This window comes from Cyrtonyx montezumae, unplaced genomic scaffold, assembly GCF_038088225.1.
Source record: "Cyrtonyx montezumae isolate F1298 unplaced genomic scaffold, pur_monq_1.0 scaffold_8, whole genome shotgun sequence".
NCBI lineage: Eukaryota > Metazoa > Chordata > Aves > Galliformes > Odontophoridae > Cyrtonyx > Cyrtonyx montezumae.
The window spans coordinates 110,880,399-110,906,364 of NW_027072089.1; the positions used below are offsets into that span (position 1 = coordinate 110,880,399).

At 39.3% G+C, this 25,966-nt stretch overlaps 1 protein-coding gene across 1 annotated transcript in view; it reads right to left on the reverse strand.

The window, feature by feature from the left end:
- CREB5 (cAMP responsive element binding protein 5) overlaps positions 1–25,966 on the reverse strand; it is a 241,857-nt gene that overhangs the window by 189,256 nt on the left and 26,635 nt on the right. Inside the window, exons 2-4 of the mRNA XM_065752488.1 lie at positions 15,875–15,946; positions 12,713–12,806; positions 3,634–3,755 (exon numbers count right to left, since the gene is read on the reverse strand). Coding sequence (XP_065608560.1) covers positions 3,634–3,755; positions 12,713–12,806; positions 15,875–15,928 — 270 coding nt within the window. The 5' untranslated portion in view covers positions 15,929–15,946. The remainder of the gene's footprint in view (positions 1–3,633; positions 3,756–12,712; positions 12,807–15,874; positions 15,947–25,966) is intronic.

Consider the following 25,966-nt stretch of genomic DNA (forward strand, 5'->3'; position numbering starts at 1 on the left):
CCCTAATACTGCAATACTAGAAAAATGAACCAAAAAGAAAAAAAAATATTCTTAAAACATGGCTCTGTGCTCCACTTTATCACATGAACACATTCAACCACCATAATTTATTTCTCCACTGTACTACTTCACTTTGTGCTGATACTTTTCTAGCAGCAAGGTGGAACAGCATGCCTAGAACAGGTACATCAAGCCAAGCAGAGAATTTGCTAGCTATAAGCATTCTGAACTGGCAGTGAACTTCCCACATTATAATAAGGCTCTAGATGTGAGTAGCTGTTTACATCTAACCTTGGTACATTGATTACTGATTAGAAGATTTCAAAATGGTAGGAGAAGCCTTCACAAGCAATACATGCAAATTCTAGCATGAATTAGAAAAAAAGCACTTTCATGTTGAAAATATTCAACTCACTACTTCTAAAGGTTACTTTATGTGGTATTCTACATGTTACACTGAGCGTAATTCCATTCTTTCTTGGTCTATGCAGGGAGGTGAGGCATGAAGCATTTTAATGAAGCAGGCCCAATTAGTTGTTCAGAAATTAATCCTGACTCCTCCCATCCTTGACAATCCCCTCAGACCCAAACTTAACACTCTGAAGTATGATGTGACAGGAGGGCCAATCTAGTAGCAGAAAAGGTCATATTTGCAGGTATAACCCATTATATGTTCCTTAGATACTTAATGCTCAGAGCAGTATAAGCCTAAAACATGCAGCTAGCAGGAAAAGGTGCCAGTGTATTCTACCTTGTTTACTTGGGCTGCAAATTTAGTCTAGAGTAGATCTGTCAAAGCTGGATTGGCCCTGCTTTCTCATCAGCTGCTCTATCACTGCTTCAAGCTGTGACTTAGTATTTTGACTACAGGTAAACAGTGCTCCTAGAAGTGTGCGCTCCACGTTTCACAGATAATTTGGATTGTCACAAGCCCACATAACCAGCTTAATTACAACAAATTCTCATGGATTACCCATGGGCTCACACTTCCTTGAATAAAATAATAATAATAATAATAATAAGGGGGGGAGGGGGTGGGGAGAAGGAGAAAGGGACTAACTGGACTGTATTCTTTGAGTTTTCAAATGATGAATCCCAAGGAAAGAAAAGAGAAGTGTTTTTTCTCTTACAAGATTTCAGTGTCATGCTGTGTGCTAAGCCACAGTGATATACTAAAATAAACAAAACTTTATTTCAGAGTGCAAAGCAATTAACCTGACAAAAATATTTTTGCTAGACTTTTCTGTGCCATGAGTAAGCTGGTATTGATCTCCAAGCACTGATAGGTCCATTAGGAAAATACTACTTTGCTTTTACTTCAGGTACAGGTTGCTAGAAGCATTTTGTTAGCAATAGTTACAGAGGAGCCCCTTTTCTTTTGAGGCCTTTGTCTCTTGCATTTGCACAAAGCCCTACTTGGGCCTGCTTCAAATTCCTATCTGTCAGTTGGTAACGTAAGAATGAACATACAGCAGACTAATTGGAAACACAGAATGAATGTTACAGGTTATCTAGCCAGTGTGAATTTAGCCTTTCTTTAATTTTTTATTTAAATGATTTCTCCCTCCTCCCATCATCCATTTGTACCCTTAAGATCACCAATGGAAGCTGCAGAGATTGGTAGGAGGAGTGCACAATAGGACATCCAGAGGCCACTAGACACCTAGTATCATCAGGTAACCTGATATACTTCTGTAGGCTTTATCACATTACTAACTACTTTCTGTGAGCCGAAATGGATTCCACAACATCAAACCTCATAATTTATGGCTAGTTGCACAGAAGTCCACATCAGTAGATTTCTGCATATTTCCAATTCCCCAAAATAAGCACCATACAGAAAGAACCACCTAGGAATCCTCTTCACTACTAATAATTTGCAGAGATGTAGGAACATATAGATTTTCCTTGATGTTGGCCAGTTATCTCCTCTGAAGCACACAAGAAACAATTAAAATGTATAATTAGATACTTTTATTTATTTATTTATTTTACATTGCTGTTTATTCACATTCATCATGTGAATAAAGCTGTTCAGGCCAGTGGTCAGCCTAGGTTATTTTCCCAGCCTTTGACCACAACTTTGACTCTCATATTTGGACATTTTCCTTGCTCATCTTACTGTGTCAAAGTCTCTCCTCTCTTCTCCTCTATCTTCCCCAGTCTCCCTCATTATAAGCCACAAATGAACTATTACTAAATTCCCTTCCCATACTCTTTCTATATCCTCTCGACCTTTCTTTCTCTCAGCAACCAATTTTCCCACTTCTTCCAAAAATGTCCTTTAATGCCTTCACTTTGCAGACAACAGAGCATTTCAAAGATCTGTACATGCTGCTACGTCCAGATTTCACAAGCCCCAGCATCGACTCAGGAACACGTCTCACACGTATGAATTTTGAATTGGACAGCAAAGCAAGTGATGCAATACAGCAGCTACAAGGAGCAACACCTATATAGGAAGCATGTGAAGTTGGAGACAGACACATGAAACTAATGCTGATGCATACTAAGAAGTGCCCTCTGGCTGTCACACCATAGCTACTTTGTGACCTTCTTTTCCTACTTTTAGCTCACAGTACCAGATAATGTTCAAGTTAGACAAATAAAGATTAATGTGGGAATTAAGTAATGTCCAATAGCTGGAGAACCTCAATGGCAGGGAACATAACATATGAATTTCCAAGTGCTGCAGAAAGGAAAGAAGGGAAAACAGAGGCACAAAAGGCAATATAGTGATGGCAAGGCTCTGGACAGCTTGCTTAGGGGTGGCAGGGAGGAAGAAGGAAGCAATATGCTCTTGTGAGAAGCCCACATGAGTAATGTGTTTCAGTTCTCAGAAGCAACCTGATCACTGTATGCTTATATGACGAGTTAAAATTTCATGCAAACCTATTTGCTCTGTAGCATATTGAGCTGTTTAACAGTTCCTTGGAAGTTTTAACATCTTTTTAGGATGCCTCAAAGCACTGAAACAATCTTCAGGCACATAAACAAACATAACCTCCTAAAAAGTGGCCTGTGTGACTCAATATCAACTTATATACACTAAAAGTAATAGAATGACTACTTGGAAATTGATACACTATCTACCAAGTTAAATTTCCACCCCTTAAGCCCAGCATGAATACTTTATGATAAATACACACAACAAAGCTGGCAACAATGACAGCTAAATCCAGGGATCCACTGTGTCACAGAGGAAAGAGCAACACTGCTTTTTAAACTAAATCTCTCCTCATAATCTGCACTTCCCTGTAATGTATTTCAGCAAGTCTGCAATCCTCACTTCAAAAGATGATATAATTTTCCCAAGCCTCTCCCTCAAGAGGTGTGTGGTTTCTATTATAGTTTACTTAAAAGCGGAGACTTGGAATCAAATGCTGGCAAACACATTACACACTTTTAGAAACTAAATGCTGGCATTTTTGGTTTCTTTTTTTTCTTTTTTTCTTTTATTTTATTTTGTTGGTTTGGGGTTTCTTTTGTCAATTGTTAGGACCGTTTGAAAAGCATGTCACAACTTAGAGTGCCACCTAGTTTCTAACCCAAAGGTTACCAGCTGGTAACAGAGCTCGGTCTGCTTTCACCGTGACTCTAAGGGAAGGAAAGGTTCTGCCTGCTGACACTCACCCTTTTGTTGTTTTCTTCTTCTTGTGCCTTCCTAAATTCGTGCTCTAAGGAGCAGTCAATGTCGTTGAAGAGGCCCACTTCCTCACAGTTCTTCAGAAAGCGAGTTGGTGTAGGAGTCTGATCTGAGAATAGGAAAAGAAATGATCACTGATATTTACTATTTGAAGTAAAGAGAGATAGTCTGCCAGAAAAAAAAATAAAAAATGGTTCTAGCTAACCTTTGCAGGCTGCCCCACTCCTACCACACCATCATTAAAAACAAACCACATAGCACTGAAGTCTGACACTGTGCACTGCAGACAGACAATGCTTGCCAGCAGTGTCTGAAAACAGGCAGCAGTCATCGTTCAACCCGAAAGAAAACAGGCCAGATTTTCACAGAGCATGTAACACAAATGTATACCCTTAACATGTGGAAACGGACATTATAACTATGCATAAACCTCCAATAAAAGGTGCGTGCAAAACAGCGCACAGACCGCATTATAATGCACATTTACACTTCAGCATGCAGGTAACAGAGGCAGACAAGCACTAATTCATGCCTTCAGTGCTTGAAAAAACACCTCCAGTGAGCACGTACTCTGAAACACATGGGGTGTTAGCCATGGTATGAAGTTCTGCTTCTACTGTAATTTTCAAAGAAATGAAACAAAATCATGGAAAAATAAGCTTTGACCACAATGAAGCATCCGTATCTGTTTTATACCTGAAAGGTGTTGATAATACGTATCTATGAGATCTGGACTAAAAAGATTTTTAACGCTTTTCTACATCTCTAGGATTTTTGTTTGTTTGTTTGCCCTCTCAAAAACTCCAGGGAAGGACTTTTAAGCTCACAGACTGTGAGAACTCGAGCAGGTACAAGGTTTTCACCCTTCTTTTCAAAGACCTGCAAGTCAAATGAGCTAAAGTGCCCTGTAGAGCACTGCTTGAACAATGACAGGCTGGTCCTTGTGTCCAGGAAATGAAACATCAAGCCCAAACTTGGGAGCCATCAACTCTCAAAAGACCAACTGTGAAACAACACCATTCTCTCTGAGGCAAGTTCTTCACTACTGCACATCAGCATCCTCATGCCTCCCAGAATTACAGTACAGAACCACATTAACAAAAACGTATTAACTAAACCTTCCCTTGCATGTTTCTTATTCTCAGTTCCATGTTCCAGCTCAAACTGTTTTGTAGTACCTAATTTTATGGAAAGACAGTGCTGCCTTCAATAATCAACTTCTGATTAGTCATAGACAACTACCCTACTGTCTGAAACTCATTCTTGAAAGAATGAAAACTGTGTCATACTAATCCCAGTTGTCTATACCGGGCCAGTTCTGACCTCAAAAGAAAACTTCCCACTTCAGTGAGCTCTGGAAGAAAAATTAAGTTTCTTGCACCTAGCTAAGCTGAATCAAGTTCCAGTATTTCACCACTACAGGGAACCAGACACAATAAACATCACATGATCAGGACTGTAACACTCAGCAAACCCTAAACAAAGACAGCAAAAAAGGAACACATTCAAGAGGAAATGCGGTTTCCACTTGGAAACCAAGGGAGAGGGATCCATCTTCTCCCTTATAAAACCACAGTGAAGCTGATTTCCACCTGCAGAAGGCATGATTCTACAGGCTTGACTTTCTTAAGTACTGCAAGGGCTAACACACTGGTTTGCATTTATATTTTCGATGGAAGATACTGAGGTAACACAAAAGGCAACTCCTTAATGTTAAAATTCTGGTTTATTTCTTTTGGCTTGAGTATTATACTTGTGAGCGCAAAGGAAACAAAACTCAAGTGTTTGGGAATGCACATATATTTATCTATTAGTTTTCACAGTTTTTTGATTACTGTATTACCAGGCAGAAGCACAAGACTTTCCAAGAATCTCACAAGAACTTGGCATAAGAAGCCAAGTCAGTGAGGTGCTGACATGATGGGGCCTGAGGGTACTTGGCGCTTTACAGATCCATACCCTAAACAAGGAGTGCCAAACTGTTCTCTGGGGATAACCTTACTGATCTCAGTAGATTTTCACCAGGAATGTCTCTGGACTATGGACTGGAATTTGCAGTGGAAGTGAAGTGTACTGAAAAGAAGGAGAGATAGATCAGGATTACTTAGCAAAATAAAACAACCGTGATTACTTTGGAGAGAAATACAAAGATAATCTTTGCCAAGACTGGCATAAGGGGTATGAATGTATTTGAATGTGACACAAATACCTGAAACATCTTATTTTTAGAAGCAGCATATTCATATCAAATAAGTAAGGTATCATTTTCAAGATTGAGATGAGAAAACAGGGTTTCATAATAAATAAGCTGATAGTACCACATCCACCAAAACCAAAAATCCTAAGTTCCTCTGTAGTTGCTTGAATCCAGATATACATATACATAATTTTTGTGTGTGTGTAAGGAAGGGGAAGGAGGTGCAAGGCACCCATCTTAACATAGAAAAAGTCTTGTTTATTTCTCACTGACATGTACAGCCGTTCAAGAAATCAGAAATTACTACAACAGATTACATCAGATCAGTGGCAACTTAATGGGTAACAAGTTTATTATAAAGGCATGTGAAACAGAAGCCAGTATAATTGTTTCTGATCTGTTCAGCATCTATTCCATGAATGTAAGACCGAAAGAAAAAAAGTTCTCTATTAAATAAATCCATTTTAACAGTGAAAACAAACTGCCCAGAGGAAATATACAAAGGCTTCATATTGCTTACTTCTGCATGTACAAAGAGTGCATCTTCTGCATCACAAGCAAAGATGATCTGCTCTGTTTTGTTACCTGCAGTGGGCTACACCCAGTCTTCTCAAATAACTGCTTTATTATCTATTATTCATTAACCTCAGAAGGTGGGAAAATTTGTAGAAGGGTTTACTCAACACCACAATTACCCTTAAGCAAAAATTAGGTGTACCCTTGTGTTTTAATTGGGAGCAATATCACAAAGGAGACCCTAGCTAGTTACACATGCAGGTCTCCTAGAATTAATAAAATATTCCTAATTCTCAGCACTTAAAAATGCATTAATAGTTCCAACAGCTTGTGCCTGACCTCACTGTTCCCTGTTTGGTACAAACAAACCTTTTGTTGCTATCACTAGCGCCCACAACTATTGGAAGCTCCCTGAGAACAGAGCTCTGATTTGTTGTACTTCAGCAAGTGGATTTGCCAGACCCATCTGGACCAAAACTCAGACAGAGCTAGCACCACTCTAAGCATTCTGCTGAGGACACATATTACTGTATAAAGCTGTCCTGCATGCACAGTGTTATCCACACAGCCCTGACTTTCAATGGCCCAGGCTGCACCTTTTAACTGAGCACCCTGAGATTTGTCTCAGTCAGGGTTAACCCTAGATAACTAGCTGTTATTGACCAGCCATCCCAATCCCATCCCATTGTCCAAACAAGTCTTTCCATCCCAAGCTGCCACCAGCAATCATTTCTTTGGCCTTCAGGCATCTCACCTACCTACACATGCATCAGATCATTTAGCAAGTTAATTCTATCTAGTCTTTACCACTAGCTTGAACACCTCACCCATCAAGCTTCAAACTGGGCAATAAATATTTTGTTCACTATTACTCAGATGAACATTCTGCCTCTCTAACAACATTCATAGTCAGAAAAGCTGCAAGAAACAAAGTTTAAATAAACCCAAGAAACTATAAGTAGACAACAAAAATATCAGAACAAGACCAAAAGGTCTAATCTATGCAGATCTATTCCTTCTTAAAGCAGAAAGGTCAGCAATCAGATTTCATCTTCCACTTGTCACACAGAATATATTTGGGCTGCTGAACATTTTGAAAAATACGTTATCAGTGTTTGGTGTGATGCATCTTTGCTCCCTGAACACACTGAAAATATACACTGTAAGGCAATGGGAAATTTTTCTTCAGTGAATCAAGAGTCCTTTAGGTATTCACTGTGTTTGTATGGTTGAGGGTTTTTGGTTTTTTTTAATTATTATTTTGTGTGTGTGTGTATGCGGGTGTGTTGGTTGATTTGTTTGTTTTCGATTACCAAAATAATAGCCTCAGAAAGAACACTCAGTCTCGATATATTATGTTCAAAATATCAGCCTTTCTAAGTGTAATCCCAGGAAATGGGATGCTAGTTTACTGCATACCGTTCATTTAAATAAACAAGTACATCACCATTTTGTAAAACTCTATTCCATCCCAGAATTCCACCCCTCAAAGCACGAATGAAAACTTTAAAACATGATACCCATTAAGAAAAGGACTGAAGAACCAAAAGGAAAGCAACGTGAAACAAGCTTTGATTTGAAAGATAAGATGAAAGAAAAAAGAAAAGAAAAAAAGGAAAAAGAAAAACTTTCATAAGTTTAGAGTTTGTATTGAACATTAAACTATTGCAAACATTATTCATCCTCAATAAAAGCAATCTAACAGCACAGCTCCGAAGTGTAACTTGATTCTTCATCTTGAAAAAAACTGTTTAGTCTGATGTGCAGTAATAACAGCCATTTGGCTTGTTCAGCTGTGGGCTTTGTTGAAGTTATATACTTACCCATGTTATACTTTTACACAATGATAACAAAGCCTGAGTAACAGGACTAGCAATGAAATTTGAAGGGCTGCCCATCAAGCAGTGACAAGGAAAGACTAATGTCCTGAGAAATTCAAGAAAGTTTCTTCATTGACGCAGCAGGCTACCACCCAAGTGTACTAAGAAGCTCAAGGTCATGAGACTTCAAGTATGTGACAAGAGTAGAAGAGGAAAAAGTGCACCCATGTGCACCTGGCCAAACTACCCTCACAGTAGAGGGCTCCCCACAAGCTTTACTGCTAACAGATTAACTATTTAAAGTTCTGACTGGGCTTTCTGTGAGAGTGCACATAACAGGTACAAAACATCTTCAATCTCTTCTCAGGGTTTGCTCACCCAAGTTTTAGAAGAAAAAAGTGCAACTAATATTTCATTGTTAGGTAAAGTGAGGGACAGAGAAGTGAACAAGAAATCAAATGGAACTGTGTCTCCATGTATCCAATCATTTTGCACTCTACTAAATTCATGTCTGGATAAACCTCCCCATGCAAATCACAATGAGAAAGAATCAGTTGATCAGTTCAAGAAAAAGTTGATCAAGGGTGACATAAATTACCTCACTGACATGGACATTGCCTGGAAAAGTAATACATTTGCACTGCCTTTAGCAGATATTCTTTTTTGTCTAGAGACTGTTTCTGTTTCTACTGTGGGCTTTACCCCAAAAAACTCAGAGGACACAATTTCAGTAAGTAGAATCAGAAATAAAACAATTTCCATACAGATAATCCTACTCTCCCCTTTATCTGATAGCAGCACTTTTGGAAGGACTTTTTCCCCCACTAAGATGGTCAGGTTTCAGACTCTTCAAAATTTGATATGCAGGGAATCTCAATGTCCCTCCCTCCCAATGGTCAGTCACACACAGCTTTCATAACTTACCTGGAGGGAACAATCCGTCACCAGGCATTAATATTTCAAAAACAGAAAAGCTTTGATATGCACAACAAACTTAAGAGTTTCAAAGCAATGTAACACGCAGTTAGCACAACAGCAAAGAGATGACAGTCAACCTAACTACAAAGTTTCCTACAGGGATGACTAATTTACAAAAGTTACACAAGATATTCCCTGTTAATTTGAACAGCTCTCGTTTGGCTAATAAAGCTGGAAGTGGAAACTGTCCATGACTCTCACTACAGCAAGGTTTTAAAAAAATAAAATTCACACATAAAGGAACAAATAACAGTACTGTTGTTTTTTTCCTGTCTTTATAAATGAATGTAAAATAGTCCAACAGAAGAATCACTTGACGTTAATGAAATGCCTCTTAAGGACATTATAATCATTTACACCATCCGAGAACATAAGCCTGTTTAATCATGGTAAGGGTGACAGAACACTGGAACAGGATGCCCAAAGAGGTTGTGGAATCTTCTTCTACGGAGATATTCCAAGACCCAGCTGGACACCCACCAGTGCAACCTATTGTAGGGTACCTGCTTTAGCAGCAGGATTGGACTCAATGATCTCTTGAGGTCCCTTCCAACCTCTGCAATTCTGTGATTCTGTGTGATCCCGTGAATATACCTGAAGTTTTTGAGTTAGTTTAAAAATTGCCAGATACTATAAAATCTGTTCTTCAGTCAGCATCAAAAAAATGGAAGTAAATGTAGCAGAGCTAGTTGATAAAGTGAACTCTTTGCTATATATACCAAATGAGTCAGAATAGTACTAATAGTTTCAACCAGGTCATGGAACCTTTTTTTTTAAACACTGACTCCACCTACACAGCAATATCAACCCTTATATAAAGCATATAATTTTAACTCTCACTTCCAAATTGATATTCCAGATCTCAGCAGATTTCACACTAGAAACACGTTCTTACTTCCTAGGTTCATAGGTTCATAAGGTTGGAAAGGACCTACAAGATCATCTAGTCCAACCATCCTTCCTGAACTATCTTTGGTTTGTTTTCCAAGATGCTGTAATGGTTCAAGATCAAGAACCTCTCAATTTAAGTGTCTATTGCCAATAATAGTTCTTAGAAGATCTGTTTAGTGCATACTAAGTATTACTGATATTAGATTAACTGTCAGAATGGGTGATTAACTATGTCTTGAAGCACAGAAGATAATGTAATGGCTACCTGAAAGCATAAAGCCCATTATTTTATATGCACTAATTACTTACAAGTTTTTTCACATTCTTTTTGAAACAATGAATGGAGTCTAACACAAAGTAACACACTAAATGATAGTACACAACATAGTTGGGGAAAGGGGAGGGGGGGGAAGAAAAAAGAAGAGACTCGATTCTAGGCAGCTTAAAAAAATGAAGAAATAAAAAAAAAAAAAGAACAGAAAAGTGGCATCAGTAACATTGCACCTTGCTTACTATACGACAATTGCTGCTGCAGTTCTTTGAAAATACTGATGACACAAAATTTAGAGTAAAGAAAAAGAAATAATAAAATATAATGAGCAAAACTGAAAGAAAAAAAACAAAACAGGAGATGAAGACAGATGTCTAAGAGAAATGCCTCTTTTTTCCCATAGATCATTATTTTTTCATTATGAAATCTAAGAATAAAACATCTTAAACTTTAAGGTATGTGGATTTCCCCAGGGTTTAGGTGGGTAACAAAACAAACATTTTTCAGCATCTCTCTGGAGAGAGGAGGTCTGCAATGCTTCGATACCAATGACTGCATAATGACAAACAAATCCACCAAAAGAACACAAAAATAAAAACCATACACTAAAGTATCAAGTTGCTGACATATCTGCCATAGTCTTTGAGAACACATTCAGCTTTTCACTCACGGTATCACAGAGGATATTCATACACAAAGCTCAAACAACACATCTCTCAGAAACAAACTATAGCCGTATTGGTCACAAAATTCTGCACATCTACATACTTAGTTGGATGTCTGCATGTCAAGGGGCCTCACTATTGGTAGCAGTGGTGGAAACCAGTTCACGCATTTTGCCTTGGAAAACAGTTCACTGGAAGGAGCAGGATCATAGAAGTTACCAAACATAAATGGGAGTTAACTCTACTCAAGGGATCAAATATATTCCTTAGAAACTACCCTTGAGCAAAACTGTTGCCACACAATGTTCTAACAAAACTGAGCACTTTCGCAGAGGGAACATGCTCACAGTACAGATGTCTTCAAGCAGTTTCACTGCCAGAGGACTCTGTCTAGTGCAAGAGCAGCACTTTTTCATTTGTGCTTGCAAACACAAGATTCTGTGGGCACAACTGGCATGCACACGCTGCAAAAGCCCTACTCTTCTGTGTGCTGTGTACTGGTTCTTTCTAATCTTAGGCCACTAAGGCATCTGCACGAACAGAAGAGGAAAAAAATAAAACTTATTTGAGATTAGACCTCTGATTTCTCACAGGTACCTGAAGTCCCCATTGCAAAGTACCAGCAAACCAAAATCCAAATCAAGTATTTCCAAGCCGTTGCTAGTGAACTATGATTTTCTTAAAAATATTAAGTGTTTAATCCATCAGTGATGGAGAACCTCTCAACAAGGATACAGAGGTACTTAAAATGGCAATAGATGGAGGAATTTTTTCTGAGTAGACATTCCTAGATTGTGATAAGGACAATTTACCTTGAAAAAGCCTAATTCAAACAGGAAATACATGACAAAAATAAATAAATAAAAGGTTTAACATCCACACAATGCCCATTACAGTTTTTTTCTACAACTACTTCAAAGCCTGACAAATCCTAATGATGTTATTCTTAAGAATCTGTTATGATAGCCCAAGGAATATGCAATAGGAAAGCAAATAGGTGAGGAGAGAAACAATAAGACTAAAGTTAGCTTGACTTTACCTGGCAGTTTTTGAATGCCAGCAAGCAACCAATGTCTTCTTACTCAGACAATATAAGAAAACCACTTTAGAAACTAATGGCTGTAATTGTACTTAAGGATAGTTCTAAACCAAATAACCTCTGTGTGTGATGGGGGGAAGTGCTGAGAGGCTTAATTCTAGGGATAAACATTACTGGATATTACCCCCGATTTACCTTTCTTCAGCTGAAGGATTTACAGCTATTTACAGTGGGCAGGCCTTTATAAAGGTGATTCACATGATGTGGCCTGTTACAGCTGCTGAAGTGAGCCTGTCAAACTTAAAATAGTGACTCTTACAGGAACGGCACAAATGCACTTCATTAACACACTTACTGCTGGCTCCCAGGTGACATGCACTTAAGTGCCCATATTTCATTGGCATGTTGACAAGGGAGTCATTGACAGAGCTGCCAGTATGACTGAGGTTCAACAATTTCCTTCCATCTCTTGCCATACCTGTGTGATGGCATGAGAATGGCAGCCATCTTTTTGTCCAAACATACACATTCTAGCTTATTTCACCTCTACTTATTATTTCATTGAAGGTTGTTGGTTTTTGGTTTTTTTTTAAATCTCGGAGGTATTTTGCCACTAGCTCTCCAGTAGAAGTCATACTTTCAACATCATCTGAATAGTTATCTTGATTCTTAAATTCATGTATTCTTACCTGATAACATATTATCTGTTTTTATTGAAGGAAACTTCAAAGTCATTTCATGTTTGTGCCTGTGAATCATCAGATGATCCTCTGTTGGAAAACGCTGTCAGGCAAACACAGAGAGAGGAAGAAAAAAAAAGAATTTAATTTTCTAATAAACTTTTGGCATTAGACAGAATTTTAAAAAAGAGAAAGTGAAAGAAATGTATTCTACCAGAAATGTGTCCAAGTGGCACAAGAACAGCCATGGACTATTTGTAAACACAAGAGAGTATAAGTAACAGATATCAGTACTCTCCTTAGAAATACATTTCATGCAATGCTCACTGGGGTTACCAACAGCAAGGGGTCTTGCATTTGCTTGAAAAAGATGCAAGACCAAGTCTGGGGTTCTAAGGGTCTCGGACACACTCTCCACTACCACAGCTTCACAAGTCACTACGTGTTGAGGAACTGTGATAACTGCTATTGTGTATGCTCTTAGCCCAGGGCAAATGCAAAGTAATGAGCATATCTTAAATCACTTCACTGGATTTTTCTGCTTTTGTGTCTTTCTGCAATATCTCCTGAACAGCCATAAAAACACTCACAAGAGCCAGCTCTTCCCTATCTAGATGTATTCGGGCAAAAGGTTTCTTTATTTGTGGAAAAACAATACACTGACATCAAACTGTCAGTACAGTGGTGCTCAGTACCTCACCTTACTGGTGATCCTTTACAACACTAAATTATCTTCCTTCCCTTCACTAGGCAGAGAAGACATGCTCTGCTTTGTATGCAATAGGTGTGTAATAAATTCTGATAGCAGAATTTTACAACAAACACCTTATTTGGATCAAGACAAAGGAGAGAAAGCTTGAAAAGATGTTGGAACACTTGAACACATAGTTTGCTAAGTTAACATTCAGTTAAGTTTCCTTCACTAAGTGCATTTTCAGAATTTCACTACAGTAGATTTAACGGGGTTACTTCAGGACTAATAAAGACCAAGAGGTGTTTCACCATGTATATATGACATATATATATGTCTAAGCTCGATTATATATATTAAAGCGGCTTTTTAAAGCAACAGGTAAATAGGGACTGTAAAAAAAACTGTCTATGACAGAGTTAAAGTGACTTAAGTCTTTTGATACAGTATATATTCTTGGCTAAGTGACTTTGCTTGTGGCTATGGTATAAATAGGTGCAGTGGAATACACTTTCAACACTCTAAACTCATAGACGAAGCAACGTAAGTAATGGGAAAGAGTTCCCTGGAAAAATAAAAATCCCCAAGACCTTTTCCTCACTGTGAAATCTTGGTACATTGCTTACTCATCTGGAAGAAATGCAGCACTAGAAATTTATGTTAAGAACAAACGGAATTTGTGAAAGACTTTGCTCAATGAAATTGTGAGACCAAAAAAAAAAGAAGTATTTTCCTACATGGAACACCATTCTTTGTCTCCAGAGAGAAAGCAGCCAAGCTTAAAAAGGGCTTTGTGTGAATGAGAAGCTATTCCTCCAGACCAGCTTCTTCTGACCTTTATATATATATATGTATATATATTATATATATATTATACTTTCTTATTCTTATCAACATCCTCAGACTCACATCCACACTCACTGGTAGAAAAGCCATCGGGCATCTTGACTGGACAGCAGTGCCACAGCACATACTCCTGTCAATTCCTCATTTGCAGCAATCAGAGATCATGCTTTGGAGTAGGAAATTAAATGCTTCTTATGATGTAGTCACACCTACACTTACAGCCTTCCCAAATTGCAATAACAAAATAGCGTCTCTGAGCAGCTAAAGGAGTTTTTGGGATTAGCTCCCTTCCACTTACTGAAAACACAAGTCCACTGATTTGAGTGGAAATTCTGGAATTCAATAAAAAGTTCAACTTTGACCATAAGACTCAGATATTTTTATACTATCTCTGTGACAGAATAGTCCAGTGAGAACTTAACTCTGCCTGTGGAGGGCTTGAAGGCACAAATCCTTGGTCAGAAAGACAATCAGAAAGATGCATTCCAGCATCTATAGAAAGGCTCCCACCTAGACAAACAGCAAAGCTGCTCAACCTTTATTAAAAGCATCTCAGAATTCTCCCTTCTCTCAGTTCAGCTGCTGATAGAAACGCCTACACTCTGGTGATGTTCACACAATACTTTGTTAGCCCACTGTTCCACCACAAGAACCTATGGAACTGTAAAAACATGAGCCAGCTGAAAGCCTTAAACGTAGAGGGAAATATTACCCTCATTAAGAGAGGAGGAATCTGAGAAATGGGTAAGCTATATCACTTAAAGCAGATGTATGCAGGAGAAGCCTGTGGCAAAAGTACAAAATATGTCCTTGCCTCAAAGTTTTCCTTGCAAGCACTTTGCTAAACCAGTTAGGATGGCAAGTGCCACGCAGGGAACTTCCCTGGGCACTGAAGAGATGATGGTATTGGTTCTGCAGAAGAAACATGTTAAGTCCAATAACCATCTCAGCATGTTAAATCCTTGTCCCTCTAGGTTGTTGGTTTTTCGTTTTGTTTTGTTTTATTTAAAAACATCTCACATTACAGGTCAGATTATATCCTCAGAAGCACATGGCAGGTTGCCAGTCAACAGGAATCCCATATGCACGTCCTGGGGCAGAATTCACCTATAGGCTGCATTTCCAGTAGAGAGCATTTACTAGAGATCTCTTTCAAATATATATATATATAATTTTTTTAACAAGATAGTGCTGTATTTAACTATTTAAAAACATCAGGAGAGTTTCAGTATCAGCAATGGTATCAAGATAGTGAAAAACTGAATATATTGGATCCTACACATGAGCAGAACAAAGAAAAATACATCTTGTTTATTGTGCCCCCCATACTAGGCATTAAGGAATTTGCAACAACTGGCTTGAAGCTTTAGGATTAAGAGCAAGGGAAAGAACAGAAGAAGCTTAAGAAGCATTTTGCCAACTCATTCTTAAATGGCTGTTGTGTCCTCCTTAAATATATTATAGCAACATCATGTGGAGCAAGGACGGAATTGAGGGATGGGAAAGACTTTAAAATAAAAACTAAAAAAAAAACCAACTATATTATTATTAGACATGATAATTTATCAGGAGGCGTTATGCAAGCCAGAGCTAGTGCTGAGGACTCAATTAATATCACTGCTGACTCCACTCACCTGTGAGCAGCCTGGGGCACTGCAGACAAAAGGCCTCTCCTGCTCCAAGTTCATCTTTGATTCCTCATAAATCTACATGTTAAAAGGGGGAAGGGGAAAGAAAGGGAACCTATGATTACATACATTCTAAATGTCACGAATACATGCAATGTGCAATCTTGACAATTTCTGAAAGTCCCCCCCAAAAAAGCAGAGCAAAGATTCATCCTTACAGTATAGCATTTGCTTATATTCAGCAGGCTCCCTACTAAGCTCTAATTACTCCTTCCTGAGCACACATTTACTCTAAAGAAAGAAAAAAATGTCCATTATGCTTTTGCAGCAGAAATCCCACTTCAGAAGAAAAAGCATATGTTCAGTGCTGTTATTTGATAAGACCACGTCTGCTTAGAAGTATCTTGAATTAAGAGTTTTTACTTTTCCTGCTTCGGTTCCTCCTGAACAACATTAAAACCAGATACCTAGGATATTTCTGAGAAAGAGCCCACTTTTTGAAGTTCTTTCTCCTTACTGTTCAATATTAATAACTTAAATAAATTATATACAGGCTCTGGATATGCACCAGTCTAAGATGCATCAACATCCTTTAAAGGATCATCTAGATCCTGAGGAGCTCCAGAAGATCTGCCTAGAAGTGCAGCTTCCCCATAGTATTCACAGCCCCATAATTAAGCTCCAAAGCCCTGGGAAGAGTCCCTGGGTCTTGAGTAAACACGGCAGGAGGAAAGCATTTGGCCTCAGAATGCAGCTGATTGGGGTCAAAATTCCCAGAGTTGCCCTGACCAGCGTGAGCAAAAGCCATTTGTTAGTAACAGCCTAGGACTGAAAATAAACAAATCACTTCTTGCTGAATCTTTGGAGCCTGTTGTTACAATTGGCAATATGATTTGGAAATAGCTGATCCAGCTTACAGGACCATCTATGACTTTGGCTTACAGTATGCCTCAAATTCCTTAAAATTCAGTCTCAGCACAGCCCCACTCACAAAAATATCGGCGTTGTGTTTGTGTGAATCTCTCACAGAACAAAGATGAATATCTTAGTAGAGAAGCAGAGTTTGACCCTAAAGGTACAAAAATGTGCAGTACAAGTACTAATATTACTCTATTTTGCCATCAATTTCTAAAATCAGTGTGTCACTTCCGGTTATCAGGAATACCTTAACCACACTTAATCTTACTGTTAGACAGACTTTATTTCCAAGAGCAAACAATAAATGTACTGTTAACCAAAACATCAGCCCAGACCTGTAATGGCAGTGACTATCTCTAGCAATATAAGATTCCTGTAGAAACAAAACTTCTGGATGATAACTGTTTCCTTTTAATGATAGTTTATTCCAGTGAACAGCATTAGACTGAAATTGTATTTCCTACCAGAAAAAAGAAAAGAAAGGCAATAGAACTTCCTTTTCTACCTCCACTGACTCCTGTTCCTATTTCACCTTTAACCTCCGCAAGGATCCTACCCCTCAAGGTGCTAATTAGCACCAACTGGTTTTCTTGGTACGAACATCTCCACCAAAACCTGGCCTGAGACTGACAATTCATTGCACCAAACACTGTCAGGTGGTAAGAAAGACCCCGGCTCAGCTATCTAACTACACCAGGCTGGAACTGAAATAACTACAGTTGTACCTGATTTACCCCCTTAAGATTATTCATATCCTGTTTTGATTTAACTTACATCTCTGTTAAACTGAAATAGGACACTCATAATCAGAAATGAAAGAGCGTGTTTACATCAAGACTTACATTAAAATAACTTAAAGTGTTAAATTACTTCTGATTTCAGTTATTTCAGTTCCAGTCTGTGCATAGACAGGCTCCTCAGAGGTGAAGCAATAAAAATTCTCAGAATTAATGCTATCCTGCCTGAGAGAAACGGCCAGCAGAGAGATAACTGACTAAACAAACAAACCCCCACAAAAACAAAAACAAAACCCCCAGCTAGTTTGATTTTTAAATCCACCTCTATTTATGGTATGTGACCCTGCGATGTTGTCTTTCCTAAAGACCTTTTCACAGAATAAAAAGGAAAAAAAGGCTTTATCTGAGATCTCAATTACTCCTGCAACTGAAGCTATGCCAAATGTTTATGTTACCCCTTCCTCCCCTCCTCGGGGGACAGTGACAACTGCATTTTCAATAGCAGAACAACGGATGGTACTCAGTTAGAGAAAACAGAGAGCAACAATTCTGGTCCCAAGCGTCCAAGTGCATTTTAATATGTTGCCATAAATTATTCGGATTTTGTTTTCTAATTGAGTACTGAACATCTAAGACTTCTCTGCCCTCCTTGAGCATTGTGATTTAATCCCTAAATCCATAAGTACATACATTCAAATAATTACCAGGGTTATCTAGGTAGACAACACCAGGCAAGCACTAAAATAATACTCATGGTGCAGATCAGCATCCGGAGTTTTGCAACTGTCTGCAGGAAACACGGCCTTGGATTTTATTCTCAGTACTTTGAGAAGGTGTCAGATCCAACATCAAGTAATTGTTTATCACAAATGTATCAGCAATTGCTGGTTCCTCAGAATCACCCTTCGCAGACTGTTTTAGGGGCTCAACTTAAGGCAAAGAAAACAAAAGAAACAAATAATCCAGAATGGCCCCATCATGTGTGCCCTCCAGGATACTGCCTCGTGTGACTCGACCCATAAAACATGTTACCAGATAGTGCAGTACCTTCAAGTCAAAATGCACTACACAGAATTCGTGTTTACACCTAACACCGTCACTGTGTTTGTGGCTGTAATTGTGTTGACTCACTTAGAAGAGTAAATGAGCAAAAGAAGCTGCCTGCTGCCTTTGGAGAAAGCGTGCAGGGCCACACAACCCAAGTCCCCTTCTGTACAGCCTGTGCAGGTGGTTCAGCATGCATGAAGGAAATCACACAACCAATGGCAACATATCTACTGCACCTAATAAAAATAAATCACAACAACCTTTCCATCTAAATTAAGGTGCTTATTAACCTTTCGGGTCTTAAATATTCAAGTAACACTCACGCACCTTCCACAGTACTACACATGACTGCCACAATTAATGCACACAAATATCAGGCAAATCTGTGATGACTGAAGAGGTTGAGAATTCCTCTGCCTCATTTTTATTCATTTATCAATAACTCGGTCTATCACAACTGCACGGCCTCTTCAAAGAGTTATATAAGAATTACAAACATAAGTAAGTAATAATGCTGATTTGTCTGCATTAGTCCTGGTATTATTAACAATAGATATGAATGCTTAATGCAGCAGAGAAGGGGGTTGAATTTTAATAGAGATGTTAACAACATCTGTCAGCATTTATTGCCCTATTGTGACCACGTAAAGAGCCTTACTGGCTGAATGTGTAAGTGAGGAAATCTGCTACACTGTTGTAGCCTGCCACTCTTCTGAAATATCACCCTGCTTAGAAGCAGCTAAGGTATTCCAGCTATAAAAACACATAAACAAAAATATAGAAGAAACATAGAAAGACTTCTCCAAGCCATGCCACATCTAAGAGAAAGCGAGCACTGCAGCAAGCTAATGTATTCTTTTGTTTCTTGATTTCTACATAAGATGCTTCAAAACTTTTTTTATTATAAATAATAAAACTGAAGCCTGCAGTGAGGCATATGAGAAGAAAGGAATATAAAGCAAACAAAAGAAACAAAACTGCTCTCAGAGCACAGCAACAAGTTAGATTCCCTCTAAGCAGTATCCAGGGGAAGCACCCCACACCCTCACGCTCTTCAAGCAGAGCCCCACAACCATCCCTTCTGGATCAGAAAAAAAGCTCTAACAATGGACAACAAGAAAGCACACTCCTTTCTGACTCCCTCTCCCCCTTTTTAAACTCAGCAGTAATCTTATTGCCTTACTGGTAAAAACATCAAGCAGGCTTGTTTCCTGTTTCAATGTTATTCTTGAAGTGGGCTGCAGTAAGAGTCTGATTTTCATTGGGCTATTATTATTTGCAGCTGTGCGACCTTTTTAACCCTCTTTTAAAAGTGACATTTCAGCCTCCAACCTCAAGCTGTCTAAACGTTGCAAGGTTTTCAGTCCTCTGATTAACAGTGAAAAAGAACCGGTGGGGAGGTGTACTACCATGTGCCTGGTACAGGTCAGTACACCAATCCTGTCATTTGCACAAGTGAGTAATCATGCTCATAAGAGCAACCTGTTTGTTGAAATTAATCACCTGGGCACGTTTGCAGGACAGGTTTCTTCAGGCTGCTGTGACCCAGGTCACCGAGATTGCCAAACGCAAGCACAAAATCTGCAGTCACTATGCAGAGACATGAGCAATAAATGAAGCATCGCCTATTTCTTAGGGTCATGGCCACAATGTACAAGAAGTGAGAGGAGATGTAGTTATGGTACACTTGTGAATGTCAAAGAACCCCATCGATGTATGCAGCATTTTAAAATGCTAGTGGCAGCTCTTCAGCAGAGAACTATTTACAGATAATTACAGTGCTATTGCAAATGCTGTTATGAGTTGTTGGTTTTGGAAGTGCAGCACACGCAGGGTTAATGCCTCCAGTTGTTCCCAATATGCCTTTGCATGAGCAAACCAATGTTAAGTTTCGTTGTGCTGAAATGGTGCATGGTGTTTTCATCTGCATGGAGTGCTCAGTGGAAGTGCTTGTTTTCTGAGGCTAGCATCATGCTTTCCACTTGCACACATACAGGGCTCATTATCACGGCCCTGCCCGCTCCAGCTGCTACAACAGAGGGTCTGTCAGCATTTCCATTAGAACCCCCCCTATTTCAGGATTAAAGCATTTCCAAATGGTTCTGGATGCTGGAAAGTAATTTGTGTCTGGAGTCCCCAAGAAGGCCTTTAATGCGATACACATTTGAGCTGGGGCTTGAGCCCTCGCTGGTACTCCAGTGAAGTCTTTGTCATTACATTTATGACATTTATATGTGGAAAAACACTCAGCTTAGGCCTTTATTCATTTGTTTTAAAAGAGGAGAGCCCCATAAATCATCAAGCAGAGCCAAGCACTCTCAAAAAGTGGCTGATGTGTAAACTGCCTCAACAGTGAGTGGTATTGGGTCCCATCCCCATGGCTGGCAGCAGAGATCTGTGTGGCATGGGGTGCCTTGCTGGTATTGATGTCCCCCCACCACCTGCACTAGCCAGCAGCATGCTTCAGGATCAGCTGAAAAAGAGCACCAAAATACTGCAATTTAATGCTTGCCAAACACCCCAGTTCTTTTTAAACAGCTACTCAGTTTGTTTACTGCCTGTATGAACAAAGCCCAGTGCTGGGAAGGTTTCCCAGCAGTCTGAAGGCTTTTGCTATCACCCTCTCTTCCAGGTATACCAATCTGTCTCCAGACCAACAGACGCTGAAGTGTTCTCACTTCCCCACTCAGCATTTGGCCACTGTAGAACACTGTTTCTGTAATCAAGGAAAACCTAATAACTGTGTCTTGCAGATCTTCTGCTTTCTTCTAAAGAAAGAAAGAAGAAACAGAACTGAAGGTAACCAAACAGAAAAGGAAAACAAAGACAGCAAGTTTCCAAAGGGAGGAAGAATGAAGTTTGAAAAAGTCAGGAGCAGGGATCTAGGGGAAAGCAGAACCCCAAAGGGGACAGGGAAAGGAGCCACCAGTGGAAAGAGATGGAGAAAAAAAGTGGAAATGAGGCCTGCAAACCACCGGGTACAGAACCAAGAAAAAAGAAAGAAAATAAAAGAATACTTCAGAAAAAAGAAACTCAGAGAGCAGGTGACCTGCTGCCTTCGCATGTAACAGTGAAGTGAGAGCCCAACACTGTATTCCATCCCTACAAGACATGAAGATTTGGTAGAGAACATAATTTGTCCTCTGCACTGGATGAAATTTTTCTTAACTCTACAGAAAATTCACAAGTTTAAATTATTAACACACGTTTCCTAGGCTCACCATATCAGTATGTGAAATCCAGCACAGATCTTCTTGGTACAGAGGATTTGCTGTTTTATGGAAATAACCATGAGGTTAATTAAGCATAAGCAATAGAAAACAAAATAAAGGAAAATAGGAAAACAAAGGTGGAGAGCAAATTAAAAATTAAAATTAAAATAAAATAAAAAATAAAAAAAACCAGCTCTTGAAAGTTCATGAAAGTTATCTCAGCACAGAAATATTCTATAGGAGAAATCAGATCTTTATAGGGAAAGATACCTATTACTTCAACTCTGGAAAAGCACTTCTAGGAATAATACGGTTCTTTTACACTCTGCAACTGACCAAGTAGGGACTGCCTTCCCTGGAAGCCTTCCAGGCTTGTAGCTTTGCAACTGTCCCCCATTGATGTCATTTGCAGAACAGCCCTAATACCTGCTTTCCCTCATTACAAGTTTGAAACAGCGCAAGACCTGACTGCAACCTTGCTGACAATGCAGAGGTTTGCTTCACAGAACATGCAGCAGCGCAACACAAGCTGTAGCAATATAACCAGAAACACAGGAAATGCAAAGAAAAGTCACTATTTGACAATTAACATTTCATATACTGGCAGGCAGAAACAACACCTGTATCACTTCTCCATTTTACCTATGTATTTTTCTGCTAGCTTCTTTACTGCTGCAAAAACTCAGACCTGCTAAGTAAACCCAAAATCTTGGTCTACAGATTCAATATGCCAAATGTTAAGGAGAATGGCAAGTGTCTGTGGCTATTCAGTTTCACGTTTATCCCAACATGAATAACTATTCAATTAGCAACTTAAGTGCTTACCCTATCAGATTTTGACTGCTATGGGCCTTGGGATAGCAAAAAGAGAGAGAGAGGAAAGGAGAAAGAGAGAAAATCTACGTTAGAGCAGGATTCAAAAAGATACCTTGAATGGTCTGAAGAAAACTCTACAATCTCAAAAATTCAACCAGTCTTTGTCTGGTTGCTTAGAGTGGGGATATTACCTCTCTCTACATAAGTCACTGTCCATTTCAAATTGTTCTGCACAAAGAGAGGTGGGGGTAACTGCAAAAAGAAATAAAGTCCAGTAACACCAGTGGCAGGAATCTTGCTTCACGAGACAAACACTAAGAGCTAGTGCTTTAAAGGAAAAATGTATTTTCTCTGCTCTTCTTTATGTGCAAGTCTTGGCTTCTCCCTGTTTGGGACACAGTCCCTCGGGGCACAGAACACAGTTCCTAATCACTAAGTACAGGATGCTTAAAATTGCATCTACAGCTATTTGCCAGGAAAAGAGGAAAAAAGCAGAACAGAAAATGCATGGCTTGACAGTCTGCCCCAATTTTCACTCATCTCCCAAAGGTTAATAGTGTTAAGTGAGGTGGGTCCTCTGTCTTCTGCAAAGCCTTTCACAAGCACGGCCCCATTCCCAGAGCTGTGGAAGCTGCTATGCTTCTTGTCATAAGTTCTTACGCCAAGAGCTTTATCGTGGGTGTACAAAAGAAAAACAAAGAGTCTTCAGATCATCTTCACAAGTTAAGATGGTTCATCATGCCTATTGCTGTGAAGTAAAAAAAAAACACACAACGACTTCAAGGAAAAATTCAAGTATTATGCACTGGAGAAGATCTACAGGAAGCCTATGAAGGGCAGAAAAGGCAACTGCAACTGTGGTGAGAAATGAAGCCCATGAAATGGAGGGTGTCAATGATGAACTCGCAGTAACATCTGGCAAATAAGCTAATCTTTTGGGACTTTCCAATGTTGGCAGATAAGCATGTTGTCTGTCCCTTCAAAGGCTGACCTCATTTCTATCCTTGGGTTAATGGCATGCAAAGCTCCATGCTACAGTTACTTTTTTCGTTCTTTCCCCCTCACTCCCCTCACCCCCCCACCCCCAACAGTTATTATTAAACGCCAAACAACTTTGCCTATTGTTATAGTTTGCATACGATTTAATTAAGAGTTCTCCCTCCAGGAATAATATTGACTGAGGGTTGTGAAGGGTTGTTTTGTTTTTTAAGTGTACTGTAACTGCAGTATGCTAATTGCTTTGGTTTATGATACACAAATAGATAAAAGAATTCACCTACCTTGCATGCAAATAAACACTTGGACTTCCAAAGGGAAGGAAGAAAAAAAGAAAGCATAAAAGATATCCTGGGGGAAACAATAACACAAAGCTGCTTAGCTGACTTTCATACCAGAAGCAGTTAGGGGCTTTAACATGGGCTTTGAAAATTCTGCCAGCCAAAATTCTCCAGCCATTCTATTATATAAAATAATCCTTAAACTAGAACTCTGTAAACCAACTTTCTACGCTTTATAGATACAACTGTGCAATTCTGTGTATTTAAAATAATTTGAAATTAAGATCAGTCTCGCTTTTTACTTTTTTTTTGCTTCATAACTAACACACAGGACAACTTAAGACTTTCATTACATAGAAAAATGAGGCCATTAATAACTCTGCTACAAGCCGTTAATTATTAACTTTCACCCTTTTATAATTAAATTTTGTAAAGATATTTTTATAGTTGGTAACTTCTCTTTCTTCAAAATGACCAAAATTCCTGAATCAAGCCTCAGCATTCACTTTTCTTAGTGTAAGATAAAATCTTCTGGGGTAACAAATCTCTGCTGGGAACATTGGCAGCCCACACGTCCCCTCAGGCAGCACTCAGCACAAGAAAGTCATAGACATTAAAAACTGAAAACTCTTCAGCCTTAACAATCAAGGGCAAGTTGATCTGCAGCACTTCAAACTGAAAATGTGCAAAACTACTACTGGAAATCTCCACTACATATCCCTTATTTTCACTTCTAGTTTCTCACCATCCTGTTACAAGATTTACTGATGGCAGCTTAACAACCAATTTCAGGTGAGTTTCATTTGGATTTAGGCTTTTCTGTATGCTTTTATGAATACAAAGACAGAGTCATCCTACTGTTAAAATAAGAGTTTTTGAATTTTGGAATCAAGTTTAAAAAAGTTTCTTCCACCCCATCCTTATTATTTACACAGCACAACACAGCTAGAATTCCAAAGGACCGTAAGGAGTAAGCAAGGATTTTCTCAAACTTATCAGCAGCTTAGAAAAAAATATATACTCAGAGAAGTTGCAGATATTAAAGTGAGAGCTTCTATATTCCAGTGGCCCTGCTACAGGTTACAACCAGCTCCTTCTTCAGACTAGAGGCTTTCAACCCTACAAAACAATTAAAACTGTGGAGCAGAAGTGCAGTTCAAAAAAGTTAAGCAAAGCCATTTTTGAGGCCAGGTGTTTTAGTCTACGTCTACTGGAGAACCTGAAGATACACTAGAAGTCATGGGAGTGTAGATATCACCAAAAAATTAGGATCTGCTGAAGATACCATTGACAAACTGCACTTCTTAGCTCGCTCTGGATCCTACCAAGACAGCATTGCCCAACCACCACTGTATGAAACACGTTTTGCTTCCTGAGAAGGATTGCACTCATTCGGGAGCCAGCAACACCTACCCAGCATCCTCCTCATGGAGAGGCTCAGTGGCACACATGGGCCTTCTGAGGCTGGAGCAGTGTCCCCCAGCACAGCCCCTTGGAAGTCCCCAAGAAGCTGCATAAATCACCAGGAAGGGAAGCCATGCTCGTCTTTGACTGCTTCTGAAGTGCTGTGAAAGCTGGAGCCACTACCAAGGCCTGGAGCCAAAAGAAATGAGTCATGTATGGCAGTGGCTCTGAGTCCTCAGCCACACAGATGCTGTCCTCCCACCTGAGGGCTATGCCCCAACAATTCATATATATGACCAGGAGAACACACAGAACAGTCCACAGATTGCTTAGCACATATTCGGAAAAAAAAAAAAAAAAAAAACAGAGCTTTGAGCTGCTCCCTACTTCCACAGACCCTCCAGTCTGGGTCTGGTATTCACCCCAGATGTGCCTGAAATGCTTGGGTCAAGCAACCAGAAGTATTCATGAGGTGTTCACCCCTCCACACCCATGACACAAACTGCACCCTGCAGGACATCTGCTGCATGAAAGTGAGAAACAACTACCTGCCTGTATTCATACCCCCAAACAGCAGCTCAAACAGCAGCATATCAGAGAAGCCCCAAGTCGAGCAGGGATGTGACTGTGCTCTCCAGCATCAATTGAGCAGCATCTGCCAACAGGCAAGTGCACATGCGAACAGTG